The 22,336-nt window shown below is 37.2% G+C and overlaps 1 protein-coding gene across 1 annotated transcript in view; it reads right to left on the reverse strand.

The window, feature by feature from the left end:
• The window catches only part of LOC145692003 (uncharacterized), a gene marked incomplete in the record, with an annotated part of 61,485 nt that extends 53,189 nt beyond the window's left edge, over positions 1 to 8,296 (reverse strand). Inside the window, 1 exon segment of the mRNA XM_081767302.1 lies at positions 7,625 to 8,296. Within this exon segment, the coding sequence (XP_081623428.1) occupies positions 7,625 to 7,643 (19 nt within the window).
• Positions 8,297 to 22,336: the final 14,040 nt, after the last annotated feature.

Below are 22,336 nucleotides of genomic sequence, written 5' to 3' on the forward strand. Positions count from 1 at the left end.
CCTTCTCTTAGGCTGTAGCAATAAAACTGGAATTTTTAACATTGTAAGTTCCCTCAAGAACCGCCACTGATGGAAACAAAATTACAAGAAGTCTTCTCTACTTAGTTTTATAATGCATACTTAATCCTGAGAAATCTTGAATCCTCTTCAATATACAACTGAACTTGTTAAATTCTGTATTTCTTACTTAACCACACGTTTGTTTATCCAAGTTCTATTATTATTCTAAGTTGACCAATTAAGTTGAACAATTTTGTGGCCAAGAGCAAGCTTAGCGTACTTTTTTTTTTTTTTTTTTGTGCAGTGAGCAGAGATTGAGGATGTGCGAGAACTGTAGCATAAATCATCATTACATTCTGTTCCTTGCTCTGTAGTTCTTACAGAGTACCAAGGTTACGAACAGAATCTTGAGCAATAATAAAGGAGTAACACTTCATGTTATTCTCAAGTTAGGTTACACGCGATTCTGTATTATCTCATTAAGGGCATATGCCCGTAATCATACAAATAGTGATGCCTGAACAAGAAGTGATGGAGCTAAGCAGCTAGTCGAAAATTCTTGATTACCAAGTGGGATAAATTTGTGTTAACGTATAGTTTCTGGTTGTGATGGAAGTTATGTTGCTGGACCTTAGCCACCTTTAAGGAATTTCGTCCTCCTCTTTGATCACACCTGATAAATTCTAAGATGATTTACCTAACTAGTCCAAAAACACTTCTTCTCTATTTCACAAGCAATACTGGACATGATGGGGCGCCGACTGTTTACACTACTATCTCAACATGCGCTTTATGTATTGACTAAGGTATTAGATATGCAAAGAGACTTAATAGAGGCTGTCGAGCATTCATCTGGCATTTTGTGCTCGTAGTAGTTCTGAATACAATAGGTGGTATGATACCATTCTAAAACTTGTTTCATTTTGAAAAGAGTGGAATATTAACAATTATATATATACGGTGTATATAACATTATAATATACTTATATATCCCACTTTTCCTTATTTACATATTAAATTTAGTATTGTCAAACAGGATTGGGAAATGTTTTTCACTCGTAACTATTCTAGATATTACAGTAAATCTTGGCACACGCATTACGTATTGTAAATTATATTCAGGACCTGTAGCTGAGGCTGCTCCAAAGAGCACCAATTTTTTTTAAAGAATTTTTTGAGGTAAGATTCTCTATTTTACCCTAAATTTCCTTTTCTCGTACATTATGCAAACATGCGCATGATAGGGTTACTCTAAAGAGAATGACGTATGATCCAGATACTCGGGTGGATAGCACTGAAGCAGTAGCTGCTTAACTAAAGGGGACCCTTCAGAAAATATATTTCATATTGTGGTCTAACGCTCTTAAAAACTTCAGCTTTTTACAATTAATCCTGACACAAAACCTTTCTTGACTGGACTAATTGTTAGGTACTTAAATTTCACGCATCCCTTGCTTTATACATACATACATATATATATATATATATATATATATATATATATATATATATATACGAATAATTACGTCACACGTACTAGCGTAAGAAATGAGCTTTTCTTTATTAAGTGCACAAAACACTATTTCCAGTCGTCACTTTTCAACAATAAAATATTGATAATTATGACAAGTTCATTTACAATGGTTCGGAGAATATTAAAATAAACCTATGTCCATTTCAATTTTCATTCTGGTACGCAAAGCACGTGTTCAACTGATCTGTAACTTATTCGTGTAATATACGACATCTATCGTTATGCTAGGGTGGTTATATGAGGCAAGCAGACGAATTGAACTCTCAGGGGGAAAAAATGTTTTCAATTCACTAATTCTATCAAGCTTGTAAGTAATAAGTGTACAGGAAAATATAAATGATTTTGCCACAATGGAATGCATTTCTCGTGGCTTCCGCACTTCTTGTTACAAAGCAATAAAAGAGTTCCGCACCATTATTGTACGATAGTAATTTACTATTTTCATTTTCAGAAATTCATCCAATAAATGCTCTAAAAACTACAAGATTTATTATTTTCCCTCATTGCTCATCGTAAATTTGTTAATTTGTTACCAGCAAAACTGGTGTAATTGTGAGTTCGATTCTATACTGTAACACCGGTCTTACTTTTTTTTCTTAAATATATGAGGCCTCTGGAACAGCAACAACGTATGCGCCAGCATGTGTATTTTTACTTTCTTGTGTCAACATACTCTATGAGTCTTCTTCTATCTATATACTAAAATGTTAGGTTTATATGTCTGTGGTCAAGAGAAATTTATGTGTTTGTGGGCGTTTATATGTTTGTGGCCAATCCTTACGACGGTGAGATCTCGGGAACCATAGGTTCTAGAAAGATGCCGTTTTCACTGATTGATTGTAAATTTTGTGTAGATTGCTCAGTTCTATTAGGATTCTTTAAAAAACATGTCCGTTATTTCTTTATTACATTTTAGGGGTATACTGCAAGTGTTGAAATTTTAAAAATGAAATAATCATATCCTATGAGTTATACATTCCAACACAACATAGTTGTATACAATGGTTGCATATCTCTCAGGTGTTTGTTTCATGGCCAAATGATCATGAAAAACGAAGGATAACCACTTCTCCAGTCTAAGATGAATCTTTATTGTTTGGGGTGCTTTGTCGAATGAACACCATACAGGTGACATTATAATTAATTGTGTGTGTATAATATATTTTTTATTACATACTGCATGCAAGAAGAAAGAAAACACTGATTATACAAGAATTAGAAACTTCAACTGGAAGTAGGCTTAAATCTTGCAAACGGTGAGATATTGAAAAAAATATTTGACAAAATCTCCCCTTTATGATACCCATTTCCGATTTTTATCAAGATGTCATTCACTTGTGTCTGTGTATGTAATGTAGAGATGTTGTGAGGAATGAGAAGATCCATGCTCATATGCGAATGATGCGCTGGGTAGAGAGGAGCGAAGGTTCAGCTAGTAATCACTGAAAGAGTTATTGGTTCATACAGATGGTGATCAGAAAAATGGAAACACCTGAACGAAATTGCAACTTACCAGATTAATATGGTGTCGGGCCACCTTCAGAATAGCCTTGATGCGACGTGGGATAGAGGCATAGAGATCTTGAATGGTACCAAGTGGAATTTTACACCATTCCTCGTGCAAGGCATCGGCCAGTTCTGTGAGAGGGGATGGAGGTGGAAATCGTCGCCGGAGTCGTGTTTTCAAGACGGACCACAGATGTTCAATTATGTTGAGATCTGGGGATTGGGCGGGCCAGGGGAGGTGTTGAACTTCATCCCGATGTTCCTCAAACCACGCTGCAACAACGCCAGCTGTGTGAATGGGTGCATTATCATCCTGGAAGATGGCGTCATTGTTCGGGAACAACATCCGGACCATGGGATGCAAGTGGTCTCCTAAAATTGCGACATAATCGTTGACAGTGATTCGTCCGCTAATTGTGACCACAGGACCCAATGAAAACCATGATATGGCGGCCCACAGCATCACCGAGCCGCCGCCATGTTTCACAGTTGGGCGGAGACACTGCAGATCATAAGCTTCTTTGGGCGTTCTCCACACATAAACACGGCCCGTGATTGGCAATAGGGTGAAGGATGACTCATCCAACCATATCACACGTTTCCAGTCCTCAACGGTCCAAGTTGCATGGTCGCGGCACCATTTGCGGCGTGCGAAAGCGTTATGGTCCCTGATGAGCGGTTTGGCCTGTGCAACATGACCTCGTAAGTTCATGTCATGTAATTCGCGGCGGACTGTGATTGTCGAAACAGGGTGGAGGAGGTGCTGATTGAGTTCCACCGTTACTTGCTCCGCAGTGACACGACGGTTCTGCGTGACAATGCACTTTAATACCTGGCATGACCTGTCACTCATGATTTTCTTCCGCCCAATGTTCCGCTTCCCCGATTTGGTTTTCCCGTGTGTTGTGTAGGCCGTCATCACCTTCGACACTGTCCCACGCGACACACCTAACAAAGTAGCCACTGCCGTCACACTCACTCCACATAACCGCGCACCAACAATTTGCCCTCTTTGAAAATCTGAGAGGTCTCCCATTTTACACTAGCTTCGTCTGCTGCAACCGCTGGACACTGCTGTTCCACTACGCCTGACGTAGTATGGAGACCAACGTAACACACCACCACAAGCGGTCCGGCGCTGCGGGCGCCACGACACCACTGCCAACCCATACATCTGTCGTGTTGCCAACTACAGGTGTTTCCATTTTTCTGATCACCATCTGTATATCGCGGATATGAGTGAAATTTCAGTTCAAATGCAATCAGAACTGAACCTTATGTACTGCCTAAGCCTTCATATCCAAAACTAACAATCGTGCATACGTCCTTGCTATTCTAGAAGCTTCAATATTTCTTGCGGGCTTTCCGTCTCTCGTGTTATCACTACCAATGTTGTCATAAACATCATTAATAGCTATAAGAATATGGAGCAGAAGATGGGCACATTTGTTCTTCACTGTGTGAAGCTCCATATTCAATTCCCGATGGCTCTTCTCGTGAAATTTGGGAGCTAAAAGTTCTGCCTTCGCCTCTCCAAAGTTTTCTTATATTTTTTGTGGATAAAACATAGCAATTCTCAAGGAATAAGCACAATATAAACTAGATTGGTTGGCCGGATCTGCGTTAGCGTTCTTTTAGCAGTGAGGCTATATAAGACATGGCCCTACAGCCTAATGTGGGATCCGAACCACATGAGCTTCTGTCGGGAATGGAACCCGGATCTCCCGCGCTGAAGACACGTACGCTAATCATATAGCTAAGATAGTATTTCCAATGCGAACGGGACTCTTAACTGCATGAAATAAGAGATAAAGAAGTTTCCGTTAACATTCAACATTCGATTAGACTTGATTTGTAGTTACAGGGAAGTATATACTCCGCATTAGTTTTCTTTCTGCTCAGGAATTATTATTTTTGTCATATGCAGTGTGTGAATTAAGATATTTTAGAGGGATCTGAGAATATAAATTATGCACCTGTATATACAGACAGGATATGCATTTGTATCAGTATGTAGGATAATTTTCATTCTCAATGTATTATTTTCAATCAGAGATTTCCGCCTCGTTCTTTCCCCTCGTTCTCTTAGTGAAGTTCGGACAGCAAGGATCCAACGTTGAAACGTTACGATATTTTTCACTCCCAAAATTGAAAAATGAATTGAAATGAATTTCAGTTTTATGGCCCACGGTTATGCCAACTAAGCTAAAGGAGACGATGATGATGAGAAATGAATGGAATGGTGGAATGAATAAAGGGGCAGGAAGAGGGAGAATGCCGAGAAAACTCACGCATACGGTGTTTGTCCACCAGAAAGTTCACTTGACCGAGCTGGGATCGAACCAAGGACTCCAAACACCCGAGGTAAACGCTCTATCACCGATCCACAGCGGCCCACTCCCAAAATTAAATTAGAAATTATATTTCCAGGCTTTCAACTTCTCTGCCCATTTTAGCCCATCACATATGAGGAATAACGTCCCTAGGTGATCCCAATACCCAGATAGGGGAGAAAGGAAGAAGGAATGGGGAAGAAAGGAAGCGGTCTTATATTAGGTACCATCCCGGCATTTGACTAATGTGAATGAAGAAAATCCAGGAAAAAACTCAGTCAGGATAGCTGGCTTTTGCACGTTTCCGACTGACAGTGCGTGTCCCCACCGGGAACTTCCAGAAATGAACTTGTTTCTGTGTTCCCGTATTTCAATGTAACACTGACCTAAGGTTAATTTAAAGTTTTTTTTTTTAAATAAAGTTTATAGTGTAAACTCAATAGATGAATAAGAAGACTGCTTTATTTTTCTTTCCACAATTGTTTGATTGTTACGCTTGTCAATCATATAGCACAAAACATGAAATATGTTTCAGAACTGTGCGTAGAGCTGTGAAGGTTTCCTGAATCACCTTCAACTTGAAGAAAGAAAGAAGAGAAATGATGTAAGAGAACAGCTGCACTACATGCAACGACGCTCCTATTTTACTGAAACTATGTTTCAGTCTATTTTGAAATTGACATACCTCGATTTCTAAGAAAAATGAAATGAAATCTGTGAGTTTAACGTCCCACGATTATTCCTATTAGGCATAGGCGGTGCCACAGTGGATGCAGTGGGTGCAGCTGCACCCACATTAACTTCGGTTTTCAGATTTCCTACAATAATCCTTTGTATTTTGTATATTTCTTGTTTCCTATGTCTGGATATAGTTGAGTGATTTCTTAAGCTTCATATAAGTTACTTGCTATCATACCGTATTTTTCTAGTTTTTATTAAAGTAAAACTTAGGGATTATCTTTGAGATCTTAAGGCTCAATAGTGCAGAGCGTTCTGGCAACAATGTTAGGATGTGTTGTCCCGTTCTAGCCTGCGCCCACATTACCAAAATCCTGACGCCGCCTATGCTGTTAGCCTAAGGGTGACAATGATTAAAGGAAGTGAATGATGATGAAAGAATTGGTGGAATAAGAAAGTGGGAGGAAACGGAAGTACTCCAAGAAAACCCACGAGCACGATGTTGTCCACCACAAATTTATTTAGCCGGGGATCGAACCAGAGACCCCATGCACCAAAGGTAAGCACTCTACCACTAAGCCATCATGACCGTCTGATTTCGAAGAGAGCAAGCTAGCCGCTAACCTTAAGCGCTTAGCAATAGAAAGAATATTAAGATAGATTTGTTGTAAGCCTACCTACACATAATGATAAATACCATGAAATAGTGAACGTTCCCTGAAAAATGAGTGTTTACGTTCTTTGAGTTTGAGTTATACAACGTCGACGTTAACAAGGACGGAACTTACTACTAACAACGGCTTCAATACATCACCGTGAATCATGTTGGAAGAATTTATGGAATGAGAATGTTGGAGGAAACTTGAATGTCCCAAGAAAACCGAAAACTGGGAGTGCGTCCCTGCATCACATAAATACCATCTGACAAATTTCTTGCATCAACAAGAGATTCGGTAAAAGTAAATTCACCGAAGAATTCCTTCAGGGAACGATCACTCGGAGCTCAAATCAATATACATATTAATAAAATCAAGATTGAACATTGAAGAAGCAAAGCTTACAGAAACAAAACTAACAATTTCAAATACCTAATGCACACATCCATATATGTCAATGGTACAAAATGCAAAATCAATAGTGACAAAACAACTGGTTTCGAATTGCAAACAGGGGGCCGCGCTGACCCGGTGGTAGAGCGTTCACCTCTGGTGAATTTGGTCCTTGATTCGATCCCAGCTTGCGCCAAATGAGCTTTCGGGGTGGACAAAAACCGTGTGCGGGGGTTTTCTCAGAGTTCTTCCGTTTCCTCCCATTTTCTTCACTCCACCATTTCATTCGTTTCTCATCACCACCGTCTCCTTTAGGATAACCGGCATAACCGTGGACGTAAAACTTAAAAAGATTTTCGAACTGCGACGACAAATCAATTACTATTAAAAATGTAAGAAGAACTGCAATATATCCGGTATATTTAATTTAAATTAATCATTAATTAAGTATAATTGTTACAATAATAAGTAAGAAAATAATGAATAATGCTGGAAAATGAAATGAAGTAAAATCGTATACTTACCTAGAAAAGCATGCTTCATTATGCTTATTAGTTATTTGTATTGTCTTCTTAAGTAAAACACTAAAAAAATTAACACTATGCAGCGAGTACTATAAAATTAGTAACACTAAACACTTTCACTAGAGTATGCCACGAAAACTTCTGTATTTAATGGCAACTTCCGACGAAATGGTTTTGCCACACTGACAATTTTTTTCTTAGAAAAATAAATAATCCTTAATTATCCTATATTCATTAAGGAATACTTTTGTTTTTCTTAATAAATGGAAAGTTGTTCCTTCTTTTTAATTTTTTTTATTCACGTCCTGTAAGTCCACATAAGTCTAACTTTTATAAAAACTTGTACTTTTTGTTTGTTTGTTAATTAATATATGTCTTCTAATTCTTTATTTGAGTAATATAATTAAAAAAAAAATGAAGCAGAAGAAAATTTGATTAAATTCAAGTAGTTAATAAGGCGTTGACCGGGTCTTCTTTTCCAGCCTTGATTCACCTATAGTCTATGGCTTTCATCGCTGTGTTCTTGAACGGAATAAAAGATGAGAAAAAAATAATAAACTTGCGCGATTTATTTTTGTTTTTTCAGTTGTCTTCGCACTGCATACAGATCACCGTTACACTCTCCTCCCGGGCATATTCCATGCGTTCTCTTCTATGAATACACTCACTGAATGAAATCCAGCGTGCGATGTACGGACATTTTTACTCCAGAAACCAGTTGAAATGGAAGCGCTCTTTTTTTTCACTCTCACACGCGATCATGCTTTTCTCGGAACTTTCATTGGCTCACTCTCGCACGTTGCCCGTCTCTGATTGGATGCATAACAGTTGGCGAGATTGCTGAACACTACCTTTGCATTGTCATACTTCACCGATGCACAGCTATGATTGTTACAATCTTGTTATCATTGACAATAATGGAATTAATTCACTTTTAGGATTGAAATTTAAATCAAATCTTTATTTTAACGTTCCGTGGTTGTACGCTGTGGGTTAAGGGATGCACTCATTGAGATCTACCAGGTCCGGACCCTCGCAAAAAAGCTTCCTAATTCAACACACACTTTCTCATTAAACGATGCTTGTTTAACAAAGAAATTATTGATGTAACATGAATAATTAATCTTACACTTCATTTGTACTCTTTCTCCTATAAAAACAATCTAGTCCTATCATTTTTTTTCTGAAAATATAGGTGGAAATATTTTACATTTATTGATCCTCTTTTCGGTGCAGAATAATATCCTTTCAATACTTCATAGACGTAGTGGTTTGTAATATCCCCTCCCTCCCCCCCCAAAATAAAACTTGGACCCTCCTAACAAAAATTTCTGAGTGCGCGCCTGTGTCGGATGACAAATGAAAGTTTAAGAACTGGTGGATTGAAGAGTAGCTAAATAAAAACGAAAATGCATTTTGAGAAACCTTGTTCGATTCCCGGCGGAAGCTCATGTGGTTCGGATTCCATGTTAATCAGTAAGTCCCGTCTCATATAGCCTCGCTGCTGAAATGGACGTTAAACTCAAAATGAACTCAACTCAACTCATTGAGAAACCTTAAAGATATGATGATCTCTACTTAAACTCATTGTGGTCTGACATCGAACCAGAAACAAAAGCTCTTGATCATTGAGCCTTCGAATCAGCAAAGGCTGAATTTAACTCCATGGTCACCCAAGGTTGAAATTAGGATTCTGGTGTTATCCATTAAATGAATTGGAGATTTGCATGTTTTTAGTTTATTTTCATAATTTCAAGTCATATTCTTATCTTAATGAGTTCGGTTTAAGAACCAAAACTCCATATTTACACTATTTGTTCGTATATCTATCCATCCGGTGGACGAAAATGTCTACCCATGTGTCCATTCCATTCGGGAAACAAAAAATAACTCCTGATGTGTCCGTCACTCCGCGAGACCAAAAATGTCTGTCCATGTGATATCCATTTAGGAGACAAAAATATCTATCCATTTGTCCGTCCGTTCGGAAGACAAAAAAGTCTACCCTGTGTCCGTCCATCCGTGAGACAAAAATGTCTACCTATGTGTCCATTCCATCCGGGAGACAAAAAATATCTCCTGATGTGTCCGTCAGTCCGCGAGAAAAAATCTGTCTATATGTGCATCCATTCGGGAGATAAAAATGTCTGCCCATGTGTCCGTCCGTCCGGAAGACAAAAATATCTACTCATGTGTCCATCCGTCCGGGAGACAAAAATGTTTGCCTATGTGTCAAATAATCCGGAAGACAAAAAATATCTCTTGATGTGTCCATCAGTTCTCGAGACAAAAAATGTCTGACCATGTGTGCATCCATTCAGGAGACAAAATTATCTGCCCATTTGTGGGTCATCCGGGAGACGAAAAATATCTACCCATGTGTCCGTCCGTCCGGGAGACAAAAATGTCTGCTTATGTGTCCATCCATCCAGGAGACAAAAAATATCTCCTCATGGGTCCGTCAGTCCGTGAGACATAAAAATGTCTGCTCATGTGTCCGTCCGTCCGGGAGGCAAGGACTCTCAAGAATACTTGATGAATCACTATCAATTTTGGCCAGGATCAATCGAGTTCGTTGATGGAGGTGATATAAACCATTTCCGGATTTTACATTGGTCACACTATAGAACAAAAACGGTTACAAATACCAAGAAGCTACTTCCTGTAATCGATTTAGCATCCGAAGACAACATTCACCTTTCTCCTTAACTCTCTACTGAAACCGGAAGTGTTAGAAATACATTATATCTTCCGGTTTCAATACTGATCTACATAGATCAAAACGATCAGAGACAATGAAAAGTTCTTTTTTGGGGGGGGGAATTAGTTTAGCGTTCTAAGGATAGATATCATCTTCTGTCCTGAAACTCTATTCAAAAGTGATGTGACATAAATCAACCACTTCCGGTTTTAATGTTGATCACTATAAAGTAAAAATGGTAATAGATAGATGGTAGCAGTTTACTGCAATCAATTTAGTGTCCCAAGAATAGCTTCCATATGCACTTTAATCTCTCTACTGAAACCACAAGTAATAAAAATCTAGTACCGTTTCCGGTTTCCATATTAATTGTGAAAATATCACGCAATACTAACCATGGTATACATGTGACAATACTACTTGTTCCAAAGCTAATTTCGTATTATTTAATTACTTAAAGAACATCTTACTTCAAATAATGTTTAATTTTTACTTGCATGGGTTAATAGTTCATATTCTCGCGTCGCAACTGGGAAGTCCTGGCTTCGAATTTAATAGTCGGTCATTTTGACGGGGATTTTCCTCGGTTCTAACTACGAGGCAAACATTGAGATGATACATTTTAAATAATACAGGTTCTGGTTTACATAATATATATTCCTCCCATTTCCTTTCCTATAGCTGTTGTTGTTTGTTGATTACAGCGTAAGTTAATCTCATGCTGTAACAGTGAGTTGTTAAAAAAAAAAAATAAATATAGAAAGATAAAAATGTTAATGTCAAGTCTAATTTACATTAATTCCAACTACAATCTTTAATTCTTAGAAACAAATTATCACGATAAATGTATTTAATCGGATACTAATTAACTTAATTACATAAAGTTTGAAGACTAAATTTAAATAAGACCATTTACGTAAACATTTACATGTATTAATCCATCACTGTTAGGAGTATGGGTATCACCACTAGAACAAGACAAACATTAGGGGAACACGGTGGAGACCGCTTACCTCTGGTGCTTGGGGTTCTTCGTTCGATCCCTGGCCAAGTAAGTTTCTGGTGGACAACATCGTGTCCGTGGGATTTCTCGCGGTACTCCCGTTTCCTCTCACATTTTCATTCCACAAATTCTTCCATCATCATTCACTTGCCTTAATCATTGGAGCAGAGGTCATAATCGTGGGACGTTAAACAAAGATTTCATTTCATTTTCATCTCAAAACAAACAGCACTACATACAATCAGATAGTTAAAATAGTGTTCATTATAATTTGGAAATATTTGACACTATTAATAAAACAAATCTGATCAAACACTATATATATATATATATATATATATATATATATATATATATATATATATATATATATATAACATTTTTGTACCAGTTCGGCAATGTAACATCGCCTTCATTAGATACGTTATAAAAGAATATACCTAGGTATTTAATGCTTTGGTCAGAATTCTCTTATTAATACTGTTTGTTACTAAATTATTTTAATATACGGTACCATATACAGTACGGGGGCTGCAGTAGCTCAGTGGTAGTAAATTTTTAACTTCTTGCGTCAGGGGGGCCTAGTTCGATCTTAAATCATTTGATTTCCAGTTTAGAGCCCCATAGCTTTTCCTTGAGGCGGAGAAAAATGGTAAAAATCACTAGGAGCTAGATCTAGAAAATAGGTTGAGTGTTAGATCAGTCCGAAACCATGGCAAAGACTTTTCAAGCGAAGATACTTGATGACAGCACTCACTTCGTTTTTATGTCCATTTTCGTGTTATCACCTCAACTGCTTGTATTTGAATGTATTTCCCAGGAATGATGACCTATTTGAATGTTTTTCTTACAAAGAACTTATTGAAGGTATCATCATCATCATAGATTTTCAATAATAATAATAATAATAATAATAATAATAATAATAATAATAATAATAATAATAATATATTCTGCTATTATTGGCAGGCCACCTGTCGCAACTGACAGGTATGAGAAGCTTCCGTGCTCCACGGTATTCCGCTAACTTCTTGGTCTTGTTGTACGATTTTTCTGTTTTGATATCGTCCATTAATTGTAGTCTCCTTCGCCCTCGCCCTCTCTTTCCTGCCGCTATACCCTCTAGCATCTCCCTTATGATACAGTTCTTCCTTAGCCAATGTCCTATCTAGTTTCTCTTCCTCTTCTTTATAATATCTACAATTGTTCTTTTCTCCCCCACCATTTTTATCAATCTCTCATTCCCTCATTCGTTTTCCGCTCGATCCAGCTTATTTCCTTCATTGTTCTTCACACTCACATTTCGAAAGCGTCCAGTCGTTTTTCATCATTTTTGCGTAATGTTCATGTTTCTACTTCATACAATACAATATTTCAGATGAAGCATTTTATGAGTCTTTTTCTCAACTATTTATTCAAGGTCTTAGAAAATAGTCTTCATGCGGTCACATTTGAAAATATAAAGAAGTGAAATTATTATATTTAGATCTTTATGTGTATTACAAATGTCCGATAATCATTACTTTTTGGCCTGTGCTGCCACATAAAAGGTATCTTTTAGTTTCTAAAACATATTACTAATTGAAGTTTTACTTCATGTATATTTTGGTAAATGATAATCCAGTGGAATAAAATCTAATTACAGTATTATATTAAGGGGAAAGTTATTGCTAATTGTATTAATGTTTTTACTAATACATTTTCGACATTCAACATTACTCTAATAGTTTTACAAATAAATCGTTGGAACTTGGGAATCCACTGCGCCAAATGATCTTCAAGTTACGGAATTACTTGGATGAATGAAGTAACATAATGAGGTGAAGAAACTCAGTAACAATGGCGATGCAAAAACCTCCAAAAAATTTTCTTGTGGGTCGGTCTACGCCTTTTAGGGCTTCGTGATATTGACTATGGTTTCGTGTTTGTTTATTTTTTAATTAAATATATTATAGTTCAGGATATCTTACAAAATGTGATACAAAAATGGGCATACTTCCGCACTTACTCAACTCCACCTAATAGTGATGCACACGAGACGAGACGAGACAAGAGATAAGGTTTTCTAGTCTTGTTTTCGTGAATTTTGAACAGTTCTCATCTCGTCTCTATTCTTGAGAAAAATTGTTCGTCTCATTTCGAATTTTTTTTGTCAAATTTTATAAGTTTATGTATAAAATTTATTATCTACTTTTTTTTAAAAAAAATTATCTCTAACTTATCAGAGTTACTCCGCTCTACAAAAGGTCCAGGAATTATATAACAAAATTTAAGCAATATTGTAATTGGAGTGTATTGTGTAATGACTTGTGTATCTTGGAACATTGATAAATGCTCTTCTTAATGTTCGTGTAATCACTTTATCAATTTATTGTTTCTACACTTTCAATCGTGTAACACTAAAACAGTGTTTGGGGATCTAAAACTCGGTGAACTAGTGTTACTCACGGGACTCGGAGAAATTTGTCGTCTTGAGTCTTGTCTCGAACACGAAACGAGAATTGCCGTGTTTTTCGTCTCGCATTTAAAGACATACTCGTACTTCTCGACTTGCTCTCGTCTCGTTTTCGAGACCAGATGAGAAATTTATTGCTTCGTGAGCAACACGGCATCTATGATAAAGACACTATTAAAAAAAATAACATTGGAATATATTTTTTAAATCTTGAGATCTTCATAGATCTGGACTACTTATGGATGAATTAAAACTTGAAAAATGAAAACTAAATTAAATTTTTAGCTTAATGTTGCTCGATTATGCCCTTTAAGTTAAAAGAGAGGAATGAAAGCAGTATAGCGGGGTTTTCAACTTAGGAGAAGCTATTATTTTTAATGTATTATTCTACATAAAAAAATGTTATTTTTAAATTAATTATTTTTAATATTCTGCATTAATCGTACATTATTATTATATTATTTATGTTCATGCAATATTTTGTTTACTGATTGAAAACGATGCTTCCAGAACTTGAGTACACACTACGCCCCTGCGAATGATTAACGAAAGTAAATGAGTGTATATCAGAATTGTTGGAATCTGTATAATGTGAGGAAACGAGAGACCTTCCTCCCGCCAAGAAAAAGCACAACGGACTCGATGTTGTCCACTACACATTTACATGGTCTAGAATTAAATCGGGGAACTTTCGTTCCAAAGGTGAGTCCTTTATCACTGAGCCACTGTATGTCCGACAAAATTGTACCGATTGACAAAAGAACTCTTATATATGAAAGATAAAGTAGCTCTGCTAGACTTTTAACAGGCGCGTCAGACATAGAATTTTGTATGGCTGTATACAGGGCATTACAAAAATTCAATATTCATTGTGTCACAATATTTTGGAACATATTCCTTTCATCAAATTAAAAAAAAAAAAGCTCATATGGACATGTGCTCAAAAGTGGAAAGTTTCGGAGTTCTAGGGTGCCGAAAACGTGAAACAAGTGAACTTTAAAAGTTCATAGCTCCACTACTATGGGAACTTTCGTAGTCGGATCAAAATATCACTGAAAAACTGGTATGTGAAGTATCCAAACATCAGTGTTTAAGAATGCTCCAGTACTTGCACACCAATTTTTACAGAGGTAGGTGGAGAGTGATCAAGTAGTCCCAAACAGCTTTTCTAAAAATGATCGTGCAAGAACCGGAGGTTCTGAAAGATGGATATTTGGATAGTTCACGTACTAGTTCCTCAGTAATGTCTCGATCCGACTTTGATCGGTCCTATAATGGAACTTTGAACCTTTAAATTTCACTTTTTCACGTTTTCGGCACGCTATAACTACGAAACTATCTACTTCCGACCACAGGTCCATATGAACTTGTTTCCTTATTTTGATGAGAGGAATCTATCCCCAAAATTTTGTGACTAATTTTTGTAACACCCTGTATTGATGATATTTGTTTGTTGACATTTAGCGTAACTTTTTTAGCACTGTGGCTATTGCGAAATTGTACCTACAGATTAAGCTGGAATCCGAACTACCGCACTGTTCAAGTTCTCTGATCGAGAATCGAACCCAAGGCCACATATACGAAAAGTGTACTCGGTAGCCATGAGATCAAAGGGGAGGACGGATGTACACTCATGTCCAAAATCATTGTCGCATGTCTATAAATATGTTGTTGTAGGAACATAATTTGATAATGAATTCAACCGGTATTTCTTACAATGTTGGTATGTGTATAATCGGCAAATACACATATGTAGCAAATTTCATGTTAAAAGAGCAGTAAATAAGAACAATAAAACTTTCTTCTCCATTTAGCAACATTTTGTTTTACTCATTCTAATTTTCGAATTCATATTTCTTTTCCTATGAAACTTACCACAAATACACATTTCCCGATTATACACATAGTATCAGCATTAAAAGTATCATGCAAAATCATTATCAAATTATACTCTTACAAGAAGTTATAGATATGCGACAATCATTTTGGACATGGGTGTACATTATGTATATCGAAGAACTGTTGTGGCGTTTAGCCACTAAAGCGTGAACAAACAAAGAAACCTGTGTAATCTTATATTTATTTAATCAACAAGATTGACTAATAACGACAGGGTTTTGTGGATGCTTTACTAAACGCCACAAAGTACTTAATAAATTTCAGGATTATTCATTTAAATGAAAAAGAAATATATTCTAGCTGGTCAAGTATAAAGTATACAGCACAACATGACGCCAATCTTCTCGTCGCTGTGCAATGACCCTCAAAGATCTGAAGAGATGGACAGACAAATAACACGATCTTCATTACTTGTAATCTTCTTTGTTTCGCATCTCACAACACACATACACTCACGAAATACACACTACTGAGTGACTTTTCTTCTATACAAACATGAACGAACGTGTTTGTTGTTCAAAATTCGTATCAAAGAGGTTCATCGCTTTACGAAACTTTTAAAAGTGCATTAACCACGCATTGTTGCGAATCAAGTTATAGCCTCTTAGTTTTTTTTTTTTTTTTTTTTTTCCTTGCTAGTACCCTTTCTACTTTTGATCTCAGGACAACACAATCGTAACGTAACAGTACCTAATTTAACAGGGACGCAGCACTTGTAATAATCCAGTTTTGTATGCAGTGTGTAAGTAGAAAACAAAGCACGTCTTTCATTTAATTAATCAACTGCTTCCATTTCCGCTTTGGCGTGGAGTCAGTTCCGCATCGTTTCGTATTTCTGCTTGTTTCGCTCTCGAAGCTATACGTTTGTTGCAGAAGAAACAACTTCTACAAGAATTTTCTTCAACCGGAAGAACTTGTTTATCTGTCTTTGTTACATTTTATCTGTATTCTTTTAGTCTCCTAGTACCCTCTCCTCACTTCTTTCAGCGACCAGATTTGTTGCTTATTTCCTTTGCGAAACAAAAGAAATCAATTCCATTGCATTATGTTAATTATGAAATCATTTGCATATTCTGTGGAAAACAAACATTTTTGATGAATAATCTAGATCTGTAACAGTTGAATACATCTTTTTTTCTTTTGTTATTGTTGTTGGAGGCGAGTTATGCTGTGCTCGCCCAACTTTTACGTAATATTACAAATTTAGATACTTCCTTGCGGTCAGCGACATCTCTTTTGAAGTTATTAAATAATCCATATTTGTGAAGCGCGGGACACAACTGGTGGCATGAAAGCTAGGGCAATGGAACAAAGTCTATTATGCAAGCAACGTTGCCATGTGGTAAAGAGTTGGGGATAAGCAGGCGCACTATAGCGTAATCAGATGACAGATACATGCCGACAAAGTCGTGCCAACACCGCAGCCCTTTCATTTGACCACAGTATTTATAGGAAGTCGAAGCGCCGCTTTCAAATACATAAACGTTGTCCCTTAGTATAGTTTATAGCTAAAGTAGAACCACATAAGTATCTCCATCTGCGACCAAAGTGGAAATTCTACGTATAATATACTATGATCTACTTTGTTCTGAAATATCTATCATCTACTTGATATTTTTAGGAATATTTCTTGCAGATGTATTGAAGTTTTGCTCGCTGCATGAGGCAAAGTATAGAATCGATTTCTCTTTTTTGTATATACAAAGTAAAGGTAGCCTATTCTGACTACCAACACTTAATTTGTTATATGTAGGGGACAAAGCGCCCATGGAACCTGTGGAAACGACGCTTCCTTTAAGTAAACAGAATAGCATTAAAATGAATAGTTTACGTAGAATTTCATCAAAGGGGTTGAAGGTCCCAATTTCACATTGTTTCGGGATTTTTGTGTACATATCTTAATATGATAAATGTTTATTTTCATATTCTGTCCAAGGGGTGAGTAAAACCCGAAACACTACTGATTGAGAATACTTGTGCGTACACTACTGATTGAGAATAGCACATTAAAATTACTAACATAATAATCATTTAAGAATAACGCATTAAGTAGTCATAATAATATTAATGAATAATCAAGTTTTCTATTTCACTAACAAGAGAAAACCACGCTATGCCATTGCTTGGTGTATTATATTAGTAATAGTTTAGTGTAATGATTGTTGTTGTTTGTTGAAGTTACGTTTCTTGTCAGTACCGAGGCTGTATGAGACATGGATATACATTTTAAGGTAATCTGTACCACAGCAATGCGTTCAAGATTCAAGTCACTTCCACCGGGAACGAACCGGCGCCCGAGCTAGCCATTAGATCCACAGAGAGGGCTATTTGTTGATTGAGATATAAATTATTCTATTTTGAACATGTTTTTGCAGCGTCCAGGATTTTCAGTTATCCCACTCAAGGATAGATATATGTTTCTCGTGCATAAACAGCACTAGCTAAATTGTCCGTTCTTCGCATGGGAGAACAGGTTTATGGAAAGTATTTGAACACCTTTCCCATTTAGTATACGTATGAGGAATTAACTAGGACTTAAACGACATGGGAAATGTCACTGTTCATCTCAGTGACCTTGAAAAGTATGGATTGTGCACTAACATCGGTCATTTTCTATTATTTTTACATGTCACCCTTTTACCCCTTGTCTTCCTTTGGTGATAGTTTGCTTAAAAAGACTTAAGTAAGACCTAGGATGTAAGCATATACCAAAAATCGTCAAAATTAGTGAAGTAGTCTAGAAGGAATTAAATTCATTTTTATTTATGGTATATTTTGTCTTCAGTGTTCCTGATTAGTAGAATTGGCAATAAAATGTATTCTAAGGCAGCCATGTGCGTGCAACTACCGGCCTGCGGGATGGTTTCGGCCCTCTCAATCTTTTCATCCGTCCTGCCTGAACCGTTATTGAAAATTTCTTAAATTTAATTGAATATTTTTCGTTGATAACGGATATCAACTTGAAAATATCCTCCGTGTTGGAACAACCAGTCTACTATTGAACACTGAGAGACTTAGTTTACAACATGAAGGGTCAGGTTTCTCACTAAACTGGTAAATAAATATATTTTTCTGCTTTTCTTTAGTAAGTACTTATTGTCGTTACCGTTATACTAGTTTTTGTATTTCTGTGATCTTAGTACGATGAACTCAGTGGCGGATCTAGGCCAGGGCCGGGGGGCCTAAGCCCCCAGTTTTTGGAGTGACAAAAGTAATTTCAACTATTATGTATATATTTTTGAAAGTTTATACTAAATTCAAGATATACCTATCATAGTCTGAAGTCAAGCTCCCCCCCCCCCCTTCCCAGGTTTTACCTTTTAGATCCGTACGAGTTTCTCCATTGAATATGATCGCTCAATTCTTATAAAAATATTATAAATTCTCTCGTACGACTCTCCAGGCCAGTAAGTTCTCTGTGATTGGCCAACTCCCGTTTCAATTTGCTAATGAAGTATTCAGGTACATTTCGCCAGCACCCCACCTTGGAATTTCGAACAAAACCTATGCCAATCGTTTGTGCCGGAATGTACTGCAAAATTTTTCGTTTGTACCACTTCCGGTAAAAAGTTATAAGAGTTTTAAAGTGGGGGCTGGGGAAATGGCAGCCCTCCACCTTCGAATTTCGAAACAAAACCTATGCCAATCGTTTGTGATACATTTGTGTCAGAATGTAACGCTAAAAATTTCGTTTGTACCACTTCCGGTACAAAGTTATAAGAGTTTTAAAGTAGGGGGCGGAGAAAACGGCAGCCGCCCCACCTTGGAATTTTGACACAAAATCTATGCCAATCGTTTGTGCTACTTTTGTGCCGGAATGTACCGCAAAAATTTCGTGTGTTCCACTTTCGGTACACAGTTATAATTGTTTCAAACTGATGGGGCTGGCGAAATAGCCTTCTTTGGAAATTTGACACGAAACACATGCCAATTGTTTGTGTCGAAATTTACCGCAAAAATTTTTGTTTGTACCACTTCCGGTACAAAGTTATAAGAGTTTTAAAGTGAGGGGCTGGGAATACGGTAGCCTCCACCTTGGAATTTCGAAACAAAACCTATGGCAATCCTTTCTTCTGTTTAAGCCGAAATGTACCAAAAATTTCTATTGTTTCACTTCTGGTACAAAATTATGAGTTTCAAATGGAGAGAGTCGGGAAACGGCAGCCCCCACCGTAGAATTTCCAAACAAACACTATGCCAATTGTTTCTGCTACGATTGTGACGGAATTTACCGTAAAAATTTCGTGTGCACCACTTCCATTATCAAGCTTTAAGAGTTTCAAGTGGGGAAGCTGGGGAAACGGCAGTCCTCACCTCTGAATTTCGAAATAAAACCTATGACAATCGTTTGTGCTACCTTTGTGCCGGAATGTACCGCAAAAATTTTCGTTTGTACCACTTCTGGTATAAAGCTATAAGAGTCTGAAAGTAGGGGCTGTGGAAACGGTAGCCCCTCCACCTTGGAATTTCGATTCAAATCCTATGCCAATCCTTTGTGCTACGTTTGTGCCGGAATGTACCGCTAAAAGTTTCGTTTGTACCACTTCCGGTAAAAGTTGTAAGAGTTTTAAAGTGGGAAGACTGTGGAAACACCAGTCCCCCAGTTTAAAATATCTCATATCTTTGTACCGGAAGCAGTACAAACAAATCTTTTTGAGGTACACTCCGGTACAAACGTAGTGCGAACAATTGACATAGGTATCTTTCGAAATTCCAAGGTAGAGGGGCTGTGGAAACAGAAGTCTCCAGTTTAAAACTCTTATATCTTTATACCGGAAGTGGTACAAGTGAAAATTTTTGCAGTACATTCCGGCATAAATGTATCACAAACGATTGGCATAGGTTTTGTTTCGAAATTCCAATATGGAGGGGCTGCCGTTACCCCAGCCCCCACTTTAAAACTCTTTTAACTTTGTGCCGTACGTGCTACAAACGAAATTTTTTCCGGTACATTCTGGCCCAAACGTAGCACAAACGAGTGGCATAGGTTTTGTTTCGAAATTCCAAACTCTTATAACTTTGTAACGGAAGTGGTACAAACGAAAAATTTTAGTACATTCCGGCACAAACGATTTGCATAGGGTTTGTTTCGAGATTCCAAGGTGGGGGGCTGCCGTTTCGCCAGCCCACTAGTTTAAAACTCTTATAACTTTGTAACGGAAGTGGTACAAACGAATTTTTTTGCGGTACATGCCGGCACAAATGTAGCACAAACGATAGGCACAATTTCTTTTCGAAATTCCAAGGGGGGGGGGGGCTGGCGAAATGTACCTGAAGTATTCTATAAGTCACTAGTAGAGCAATTATATATACGTGATATATAGATGCAAATTCTCATTTGGTTTGGTTTGAGTTGAGTTGATTTTAAATTTAACGTCCTGTTTAGCAGCGAGGCTATATGAGACGTGCGCCTAGTGATTAACGTTGAATTCGAACCACATGAACTCCCGCCGGGAATTGAACCCGGGTCTCCCACGCCAAAGGCGCGTACGCTAACCTCTTAGCCACGAAGGAGCTCCTTGGTTTGGTTTGAAGACATAACCAAGATAATTTCTTAATATATTCATTCCAATTATGTTTAGAATACTAATCAGCTATTCTAATATTGTAAGTAGCAGTTTTTGGATCATAATGTTTAAACTATTAAAAGGGTTACGGGCGTCCTAGATTTGGGTCAGGCCACAGTGGGACCAAGGGTTGATGGATCTAAAGCTCTATATATACAATAGACTTCAATATACTTCTAGACTTCAGTACATACACAACGTGACGTAATCAGATGCCAGGGCCGCCATTATTTCGCGCCAATTTTACTCATTTTAAAGGAAGTGGTTGAACCCCTGTGTAGGGCTGTACAATATCTGGATTTTTGTATCGGAAACTAGTATCAGCAAAATATCGAAACAACTATCGATATATCTAAATATCTAAAATATCAAAATATCTATCATTGAGCCACATTGAAATGAGGGTAGAAGGAAAAAAAAACGCTACGAAAGAAGAAAATAAAATTAAAGAACAGTGTTCGGTCGCGATCTTAGTATATGATTAGATCAAAAACTACATAGGCACACTTTCTTGCAGCATGACGGAGTCGTAAGCTACTAAAAATAAGGAATAGCTCGTCCAATATATATTAATAAATTATTTTCCTAACTTTTCCCATCTCATACTCAATATATCAAGCTATTTTCAGCAATTGAATCAGTATTTCGCATCCCTATGGCATTATTTCTGGCTTGTTACTACAAATTCTGTCCTGCTACCTTGAATACAATCCAAATCTATGGGTCAGAGGAGAGATTACCATTCGATACATAAGATATAGTTAACAATCTAAATATAAATTTCTTCTTGTTGTTTGGTGAAGTTTAGCGTCCTTCTAAGTACCAAGGCTATAAGAGACGTGGATCTACAGTTTAAGTTGAAATTCGAACCTCTATAAGACGTTAAAATTTCAATACTCTGTTACCGGAAATGGAACTTGGGACTCCATGTACCAAAGGTGCGCATGCGCTAACACTAGAGCAGCAAGGAGGGCATGAACTTCTTAAAGATTAAAAAGAAAGAAGAATGAATACCAGAACGGTTTGATCATGAAGCTCAAGTGTCCTTCAACGCGGTTGAGTTTATTCACTTTCCTTGTCCAAATTG

Source organism: Thermobia domestica, chromosome 8 (genome assembly GCF_964235325.1).
Source record: "Thermobia domestica chromosome 8, izTheDome1.hap1.1, whole genome shotgun sequence".
Lineage (NCBI taxonomy): Eukaryota > Metazoa > Arthropoda > Insecta > Zygentoma > Lepismatidae > Thermobia > Thermobia domestica.